Source organism: Carya illinoinensis, chromosome 14, assembly GCF_018687715.1.
Source record: "Carya illinoinensis cultivar Pawnee chromosome 14, C.illinoinensisPawnee_v1, whole genome shotgun sequence".
NCBI lineage: Eukaryota > Viridiplantae > Streptophyta > Magnoliopsida > Fagales > Juglandaceae > Carya > Carya illinoinensis.
In genome coordinates this window covers 2,127,153-2,137,623 of record NC_056765.1, presented here as the reverse complement: position 1 = coordinate 2,137,623, position 10,471 = coordinate 2,127,153, and the positions used below count along the sequence as shown (strand labels likewise).

Below are 10,471 nucleotides of genomic sequence, written 5' to 3'. Positions count from 1 at the left end.
GGTTGGTTTGGTTCGGAATCGGTTTCATAAAATGAAAAATCGGTTGAAACTGGTCCGGTTTTGATTTTGGTCATTTTTAAATCAGACCGAACTGGTACTGTTTACTATATTTTATATTATATATAATATCTATAATAATATAAATTATAATTATATAGAATGTTATTATAATTTATAAAATAAAAGTTTAATCTTAAATATGAAAATTTAATTGATCATATGTTTTAAATATATAATATTATAAATATATATTATTTATTAATAACATTTTATCATACATTTATAAGAAGGAAGAACCAAAAAAGAAAAAAAATCACTCAAATATTATTACTAAATTTTGATAGCTAAATAAATTTAAAACTCTATATTTTTTCTGATAAGTATATAAAACATTAGTAGATAGATATAAATTATATATATTAGTATATAATTTATATTAATACAATTTATATTTTATGACCTAATACTAAATACTAATAGTCTAATACTATATTGCTTTAAGTCTATGTATAAATTAGTATATAAATCATTATACTAAATAATCACATATAAAATAATAATATAGTAATATTAATACTAAATTACTATACTAATATTATTAATATAGTCTATCAATAATATAGTTATAATAAACTAAACTCACTATAACCATTAACAAATATTAATAGTAAGAGTCTTCTCTCTGGAGGCGACTGTTAGAGGAGAAATATAGTTTGGTTCTTTGCCAGTTTGGTGTTCAGGTCTAGTGGAGGTTCCTCATGGAGGAAATTGAGGACCTTTGTAACAATCTCAGGCTATCGGAGGAGGAGGAAGTGCTCATTCAGGTACCAGTTAGTGATCAGATTGATGTTCTGCATAAGGGGGAGAGAAGTCTTGTTGGTAAGGTTTGTTCCGATCGTATGGTCAATAAGGACACCATAGCTGCAACGATGGGAAAGATATGGAGGATAAGTAAGAAGACTATATTTCAAGAGGTTGATAGAAATGTCTTCGTTATCACTTTTGCAACCCATGCAGACTGTTTGCGGATCTTGGATGGCACTCCATGGCTTTTTTATAACTCTTTGTTTCTGGTTCAACCCTACAATGGAGCATCCCAACCAGCCAAAATGAAGTTCGTAACTGCACATTTTTGGATGCAAATCCACAATCTTCCTCTTGGTTTTATGACAAAAGAATGGGGCAAACAAATAGGAGAGTCGGTTGGGACAGTGCATGAGATTGACGTGGCGGAGGATGGGATTGGTTGGGAAAAATTCCTTCGGGTTAAGGTTGAATTTCCAATATAACAAGCTATTGCATGTGGTCGAATTATTATGGGTATTGAGAAAAAACAGTGGGTGCATTTTAAGTACGAAAAGCTTCCAAAGATTTGCTTTGCATGTGGCTGAATTCTGGATGACGAACAAGGATGTATGGTTGGGAAACAAACTCCAAATGCAAATCCCCAATTTGGTGTATGGCTTCGTGCTGAGGAATCTTTTCGACGTCGCAATTCAGGATGGGCTACAGAAGACTTGTCTGGTGGTAGGGGAGAAATTACGTTGCAGGGCGCTACCACCAGGCCATCTCACTTTGAGACGCCTGGTTCGGCGAACAGTACAGCGGTAGAAAATTCTCTCTGGGATTCAGGGCAAGGGCATGTTGGGAATACGGGGAGTAAAGACAATTATCATAGGCGTGGGGGTAAGGGAGTGAAAATCGGTGATGTTGCACCAATGAGTGTGATGGGGCAGTGTAGTGGGGCAGAAGGGTTAAGGAGTTGGGCATAATCGTTCCGCAACTGCAGAATACAGTTTCAAAGGAGGGGTTTCCGGCTGATTTTAAATTGCCAAATCAGGTAGTTTCGTGGGCAATCACTGCAATCCATATCCAGGAAAATGGGCCGCAAGTATTGGATTAGCTTGTCACGAACGCTAGTGGTTTTGGGCCTCATATTGAATCTGTTTCTTCGCAACAATTATGTGGAGAGCATGGTGTTGTTTAAGAGCAAGTGTCTCCACAGATTACTAGCAATGGGGACAACAAATGGAAGAGACGTGCAAGAGCATCTAGTGGAAGAATAGTGTCATTCGACTCTAGAGTGGGAACTAAACGTCAGAAGGGCTATAAAGAGGACATTGATGCAAGTACGACAGGCTTAAAACGAGGTAAGAAACTATGTTTGATTGATGAAGCTATTGGTCAACCATTTGATAATTTATCGACGGAGGCTGGTTGCCAGCCCCGTCGGGCACCATGAAAATCTTGAGTTGGAACTGTCGGGGGCTTGGGAACCCCCGTACAGTTCAAAGCCTTTACTCTCTTATAAAGGCACAAGGTCCCGAAGTGGTGTTTTTAATGGAAACTAGGCTTACAAGTTTTCAAGCATCAAAGGTTGTTAGGAAGGTTCAGTTTGAGAATTATGTGGATGTGGCGGCTACTGGTAAGAGTGGGGGTTTGCTGGTTATGTGGAAACATGAAGTTTTTTTGGAGTTAGTTAACTACTCTAATAGGCACATCAATATGCATCTTCAAACTGAGGATAATGACACCAAAGGGCTGCTTACCTGTTTCTATGGGCATCCAAATACAACCAAGAGGAAGGAGGTGTGGAAGCTTCTTAAATCTTTTAGACCCCAACATATGGGATGGAGCGTTATAGGTGACTTTAATGAAATTCTTTATCTTGATGAGAAGGTTGGGGGTTGGGTGAGAGCTGACTCTCAGATGGCTCTTTTTCGTAGTGTATTAGATGAAGGCCATCTATTTGATCTGGGATGGCAGGGTGCAAAATTTACATGTTGCAATATGCATGAGGGTGAGACTTTTACTAAGGAGAGATTAGATAGAGCATTGGCAAATAGTAAATGGATGGGCTGCTTTCCTAGATTCAAAGTCATTATTTTGTCTGCAATTGCTTCTGACCATAAGCCGATACTGTTGGATTTCATGAAGACAAGAAGTACTAGAATATGGAGGGGGTGCCAGTTCAAATATGAAGTAAGTTGGTCAAAGGAGGATGGCTGCAGTGATGCTATCAAGGAAATATGGGCGAGACAGGGTAGTGTTTCAATAGCACAAGGGGGTTTACAAGGGAAACTCGAAGGTTGTCAAAAAAGGTTGCAATTATGGAGTAGGAATTTATTCTCAGAAAGAAGGCAGGCTATAAGGGAGAAGACAAAGCTTATCAAACAGCTTCAGTCTAATGAATGTGCTGCAAATATGGGGGAGTTGAAGAGATTGCAAAGTGATTTGGGTTTTCTATTGGACCAAGAGGATAAAACTTGGAAACAAAGAGCTAAGAAACACTGGCTGGCAAAAGGAGACAGGAATAATAAGTTCTACCATGCATGTGTTAAACAATGAAGGAAAAAGAACTTGATTACTAAGATCATGGATGGCGCTGGACAGGTTTTGCATACCTCTGAAGATATTGCAGCTGGCTTCAGAGACTATTTTTCTCAAGTTTACAAGTCCTCTCAGCCTTCATGTTGTGCAATTCAGCAATGTATTATGGGAGTTCAACAGAAAGTTTCAGAAGATATGTGTGTACAACTTGACAAGGCTTTTACACAAGAGGAAGTTGAAGTTGCTTTAAAGCACATGTCTCCTTTCAAATCTCCAGGCGTAGATGGATATAGTGTAGGTTTTTATCAAGATTATTGGGGGATTGTAGGGTCTGATGTGACTCAAGCAGTGCTTCAGTTTCTAAGCAGTGGGGAGATGCCTCCAAGTTTGAATCATACTCTTATTGTTCTTATTCCTAAGCTTGATTCTCCCAAATTTGTGCATGAATTTAGACCTATTAGCCTCTGTAATGTATAGTATAAGCTTATTTCAAAGGTTTTGGCTAATCGATTAAATCATGTCTTATCCAAAATCATTTCATGGAACTAAAGTGCCTTCATCTCTGGGCGTTTAATCACGGATAACGTCATGGTTGCATATGAGCTTCTCACTCTATGCAATCATGACACAAAGGTAGGGAGGGAAGTATGACCATTAAAATAGATATGTCTAAAGTTTATGATCGTGTCGAATGGGATTTTTTGGAAGCTATGCTTGACAAATTGGGGTTTAGTGAGGGTTGGATAAAACTGGTCATGACTTGTGTAAAAACAGTGAGCTACTCAGTCCTACTAAATGGGGCTCCTGGTGAGGTTAGAGTTCCTACTTGAGGGTTGAGGCAAGGGGATCCTTTATCCCCTTACCTTTTCCTCATCTGTGCTGAAGGTTTTAGTATACTGATGCATCAAGCTGAACTAAGGGGGATTATTAAAGGAGTGTCAGTTGCAAGAGGTGGTACACGGGTCAACCACTTACTATTTGCTGATGACTGTGTGATTCTCTGTAGATCAAAATTGGAGGAATGGTTTACTGTTCTATCTATTCTTAAACAGTATGAAGAGGCTTCTAGTCAAACTTTAAACCGTCAGAAATCCTCTATTCTTTTTAATTCCAACATAAAGGATGAAACAAAGCATAGTATCACTCAGGTGGCTGGAGGGGTAACATGCGGAAATTACAATAGGTATTTAGGATTACCTACTGTTGTAGGTAAATCCAAATACAATACCTTCAAGGGCCTTAAGGAGAGGATTTGGAAAAGGATTTCAAGCTGGAAAACAAAGCTATTGTCTTTTGCAGGAAAAGAGATCTTAATCAAGAGTGTATTGCAGGCAATACCTACTTATACCATGTGTGTGTTCAGGTTGCCAAAGAAGTTACTTCATGAGATTGAGGCTATTATTGCAAATTTCTGGTGGTCTCACAACAGAGATGGACAGGGTATGCATTGGAAGGCTTGGAGTGGTCTTGGCTATTCGAAGAACATGGGAGGATTGGGCTTCCGAGACCTTAATTGTTTTAACCAGGCACTTATAGCTAAGCAAGATTGGAGGCTAGTTAAAGAACCTAACTCTCTGGTTATAAGGATTTTTAAAGAGAAATACTTCTCTAGGGGCACTATGGTTGAGGCAAAGCTTGGCTATTGTCCTTCTCAAATTTGGAGAAGTTTAAGATCAGTGATGGATTTGGTAAAGGCAGGTATGTTTTGGAGAATAGGGAATGGGAAGAGTATTCGTATTTGGGAGGATAAATGGGTTCCTATCCCTAGTACTTTTCAGATTCAGTCTCCCATCCAACTTTTGGACCCTCATGCTACTGTAGATGTTTTAATTGATGCTGAGATGAAGGCATGGAAAACAGACTTGGTTCAAGCTATTTTCAGTCAGGAGGAAGCTCTTAAAATTTGCTGCATTCCTATAAGTTACAGTGGAGCCGATGATATAGTCATATGGGGTTTAACTGAAACTGGCAGATTTACTGTTAAAAGTGCATATTTTATTGATTTGAAGCATAAAATTGCTCTGAAGGGACAATCTTCTCAAGATGGACAACATGTTGCTATGTGGAGGAAAGTGTGGAGAATGGAAACTTCTCGAAAGGTAAAACATTTGATCTGGAAAGCACTAACTGATATTCTGCCAATAAAAGATAAGCTATTTAAACAGACTGTCACAGACAACTCTCTGTGTCCAATATGCCTGCAAGAGGTGGAAACTGTAGTGCATGCCCTTTGGGAATGTCCAGCTGCAGGTGATGTGTGGGGGGTCTCGGATAGCTTTGTTCAAAAATTGTCTTCTACTATTCCAGATTTCTTTTCTTTATGGACAGTTCTGCAGACAAAATTGGTGGATGCTCAATTGGCTCAGGTGGCAACAATGATGTATGGTTTGTGGAGAAGACGAAACGAGTTTATTTTTCATAACAAATTCAAAGACCCTACTATGCTATGGCAATGGTCAGTGGCTAAGTTAGAATTATTTCAACAACTGCAACATGGGGATATATTTGCTAATCAGCAAGACACCAGACCATCTAGTACAGCTCAACTGCACAGATGGAAGCAGCCTATTAATGAGTATGTCAAGGTTAATGTAGATGCTGCTTTTGACAAACAGAGCTCACAAATGGGAATAGGAATTTTTATAGGGGATGGCAGAGGGGATCTTGTGGCTACTCTTGCTTCACCTCGAAAGTTTGTGTTATCAGCAGTAGCAGCTGAAGGCTATGCTTTGCTAAGGGTTGTTGTTTTAGCTGGTGAGTTGGGACTGACTAAGGTTGAATTTGAGGGAGATGTGAAGACTATTGTTGATACAGTTAATGGTAGAGTAACGTTTCATTCTTGGTTGGGACAGCTCACTGGTGTCTACCGATTCAGTTTTAAATTTTATCTAAAAACGGACCGAATGGAACTGGTTATACCCTTAGAAAGCATAACTAGTAATTACCTACTAGCACAAATTAATAGCCACTCATTCTATATTAAATAATTGAGTTCTACTGTAATGTTCAAATGTCAGCTTAAGTCATATGGTCTACATTCTAAAAGAATTTGTATGACTTAATTTTTATATTTCTAGTTGAAATAATCTTTTTTTTTTTCATTCTTTTAGAGAGGGAGAGTGTTGAACTCCAAACTTCTATTTTGGCTGCGGAAGGTTATAGGCTTTTGAACTAATCAATACTTTAAAAAGACTAATCAATAATTCAAATAACGTTGGATCTTTTATACTTTTCTCGCTTAAACGTGGTATCACATCTACTCTCTCTCACCTTTCACTGCGTAAGGGCGAGTTTGTTTTTGCCACCTTTGTGTCTCTCTCTTTCTCAATTTTTGTGGGCATTAAAAAATTAGAAAAAGTACTACAAATGTCCGCTTGCAAGAGCTTGTCTGATTATATCCTACTGGCTGGCTGCCCCTGGTAAATGGAGAACTGCACGTTGCTGGTTGTTGGCCACGCCGCTGGAGCACAATGTATTTTTCTTTTTTGGCTTGGCAGAGCACACCAGTTAATTGCAATAGAATTTTTCGTCTTTTAAATTTCATATTTAGGATTTGTACAAATTATTTATTCTTAATAAAATATAAGTATTACCGTCACAACAAAATTTTACAAAATAAATTTAAAAGTTAACGTAATTTTAAAAAGATTTAATTTATAATAAAAATAATTATATTAAATTATATCATTTATTTTTTTAAAATAATAATTACAGTTACGAATATTTAAATGTCACAATCATTTTAAAAATATTAAATAAATAAAAAATTTATATAAAAAAATAATAATTTTTTAATAATAAATCTTACTTTTTTTTAAAAATAATTATATAATCAACGACTATATATAATATTATTTTTTTATTTTTATAAAATATCATTTTGTGAGAATTTTATATACTCGGGGACTCTTCCTCTAATAATTGATCGTTACACGCCCAGAGCCCACCAAACGGCGAGTCCACACAAAGCCTTAGCCCAACTCGAATCCAGAAAATCCTCGAACCCTTTCCAGTTTGCGACTAATATAAGAACTGAAGTCAGGAGGATCCGTGCGCACTGCAATTGGGAATGGCGGGAGCACCGGTAGGAGAGATGGAGGAGATGGAGGAGTTCTACGTGAGGTACTACGTGGGGCACAAGGGGAAATTCGGGCACGAGTTCCTGGAGTTTGAGTTCCGCTCCAACGGCATGCTACGCTACGCCAACAACTCCAACTACAAGAACGACACCATGATCCGGAAGCAGGTCTACGTCACTCCGGCTGTCCTCAAGCAGTGCCGCCGCATCATCCTCGAGAGCGAGGTACCCGCGACTCTTTTTCTTTTTTTCTTTTTCAATTTTAGGGTTTTGTGTCTTCAGAATGGGGGTGTTCATATTGCGTGTTTCTTTTTAGGGTTTAAAGGGTGCTCCTTTTTTATGTGACCTTATCGGGGCATCGGGGTTTAATTTTTAGTCTCTTGTTCCGGATTACCTGTTTAGTTGCTGGGAATACGAAGAAATACCTAGAGAGGAATACCAAGAGAGGAAGTGAGACCAATGGATTTACTTATGTGATTTTTCCCGGTGTTTTCCTTCTAGTTCTAGAGGATTGAGCCATTTCTCTGATATTTACTCTTTCTAGGGTTTTTGTTTGTTGGACTTTTGATTGCTTTTGAAGATTCTAGGGCTTTAGGGCTTCCCGTGTTTGTTTATTTTGGTTACTTTCGGGATTTTTTTCTCTGACTTTGAGAAAAAATGCAGGAGAAAATTAAAAAAAAAAAAATGATTTTTCGCTTGTATCCGCTACAAAATTAGACTTTCATAGAGGGAGGGAGGGGACTTGTAAAAGCGTAGTTTTCTACGATCGAGTTTACAGTTAGGTTTAAGAAAGTGCGGTTGAGGTTCTTTGGCGCTCATTTTAAAAATATTTTTACATATTGAGGTTTTGTACTTTGGGAATTTTAAGTGCTCATAACCCCTAGGGGTTGGCGCACAAGTGGCAACGGCCTTTGTCTCGAGGGTATGCTTCACTAGGTCTAAGTAAGGTTTGAAGCCTTGAATGCAAACAGTTTCTCGCGGCCTAGTCCCATGGATGAAAAGTTGATGAAATAGCTAATTCGTGTGTTGTGGGCCATTACACGTGTCTAGAGTTTAGTCAGGAAATTATATGTGGCCCTATTTCAAAAACAACAAAGAATTGTTAGAGAAAAGCTTCAAAGAAATATATATATAGGTAATTTGAAAAAGAAACATTTTTTAATCAGTCTCCATTCCTTCATACGTTGTTACCTAGAACCGGATGGTGCCTTACACTTGCTGGTTTGTACTTCTATAAGTTGAGGCTACATTTTTCACGTAACAAAACAAGAAGAAAAAATTGAAGATAAATTTTTATTCGCTTTGCGACATTCATCTTCAAAATCCCTAGAAGCTGAACCCCATTTCATGGCATCATCCACTTGCCAAACAGAGTAAGGAATTCTACTGATTCAAACATATGTATGGGAGGGAATTAATAATTGAAAGAGAGAAATAGAGAGGATAAGTAAGTAACATGGAAGTATCAAAGTCCATATTCTAAATGAATGGCTGCGTGACTGAATTTTGGTGCAAGTTACACGTCAGGACAGAGAAGAAAAAGTACATTGAAAGTAATGTAAGAGGAGCCCTATGAGGTGAGAATCTCATGTACCGCTTTGACTTATTTGAACAGTTGTAAAGTGACTTATCTGTTGACTTATTTGAAGTCTTCCTTTATTGACACTATAAACTTTGCATTTGAATTATCTTCTGAATTTTGATCTAGTTTTATTCCTACAATTGTTAACATCATATTCTATATGTCACTAATATTTGAGTTTTTCTATTATCTTTTTTTCATTTAGGTTTCCACTTAATATTGTTCAGTCTGATAATCTTGTATTGGTGTTTTGTTCAGATCCTGAAGGAAGACGATAACCAATGGCCAGAACCTGACCGTATTGGGAGGCAGGAACTTGAGATTGTGATGGGGAACGAGCATATTTCTTTTACCACTTCGAAGATTGGATCCCTCGTTGATGTCCAGAGCAGTAATGACCCCGAAGGTCTTCGCATATTCTATTACCTTGTTCAGGTATGCTAATCTGCGTATTCATTTTATGATTTCTAGGATATTATTTTTATGTAATTTGCATTAGAAAAGGCACCTAATCCATACCATTAGGTTACTTGAGATGTTTGGAGTGATGAACTTTACTGGCCCATAGTTTAGTCAAAGGGCATTTGGTCAGCTTGATCTCTTGGATTGAAATGTCGCTTGGTGGCCTTTGTCATGAATGTCTTCTTGTGGAGGATAATTTAAGGTGCAAGCTTCCTAGTCGGTGTTTCCTTAATAATACCCTGGAGAACTATAGCAGCGATCCTCTTTTGGGTTTATTGTATTTCTACCCTTTTTCTTTTTGTCAGTATAGATCTGGTCTCCCTTCCTTCTATGTCTCTGGTATTGTTTTTCTTTCGTATGAGTATACTTTTGGCATTACTGGTTATACACGTTTTATGGCCCTTGGCTTGGTTCTTATTGGTCTTCTGTGGTTGCAGGATCTGAAGTGCTTTGTATTCTCTCTCATTTCACTCCATTTCAAGATTAAGCCAATATAAGGATGGATCAAGGGTTCCTGTTTTTTTCTGTGCGATGTCCATTCCAAGTATTGTGTTTGCATTGTAACAGTTACAATTTTTTCTTTTGCGTGCGATCTTTCCCATTTGATAGTTAAAGTACTTTTTTTTATATAAGTAAAGTACTTTTTTATTGTTATCCAGCGTGTGAATGGTTAAATTAGATTCGAGATTTGTGTGCACACTTAACTAGAAATGGAATACTAATTGCGTCCCATCTCATTGCTTTTCTAAAGTTGCGAGGATGTAGGAAGGTGAGAGCTGAAGAAAACGTAATTATATAGACTCTAGAGGAACACTCTAACCCTCAATTTTATGGAAATGTATTTTCATTGATAGGTGATAAAATCTGAATTATTTAATTTAAAAGCGATTATTAGGATTTCTAAGAACTCTAGCTTGAAGATTATGACAATAACTTTTAGAAGATCTTGATCGTAGACACGTAACTCGATGTTTGTGCACGTGTGAATGAGAAAATTGGCTCATTTGTTGTGGAAAAGG

General features: G+C 37.6%; 1 protein-coding gene across 1 annotated transcript; it reads left to right on the top strand.

The window, feature by feature from the left end:
* Window positions 1-7,301: 7,301 nt before the first annotated feature.
* LOC122294223 (protein mago nashi homolog) lies at window positions 7,302-10,106 on the top strand. Its single transcript, XM_043102792.1, has 3 exons — window positions 7,302-7,633; window positions 9,249-9,425; window positions 9,890-10,106. The coding sequence occupies exons 1-3, from the start codon at window positions 7,400-7,402 to the stop codon at window positions 9,947-9,949; spliced, it is 471 nt and encodes a 156-aa protein (XP_042958726.1). The 5' UTR covers window positions 7,302-7,399; the 3' UTR covers window positions 9,950-10,106.
* The last annotated feature ends 365 nt before the right edge of the window (window positions 10,107-10,471 follow it).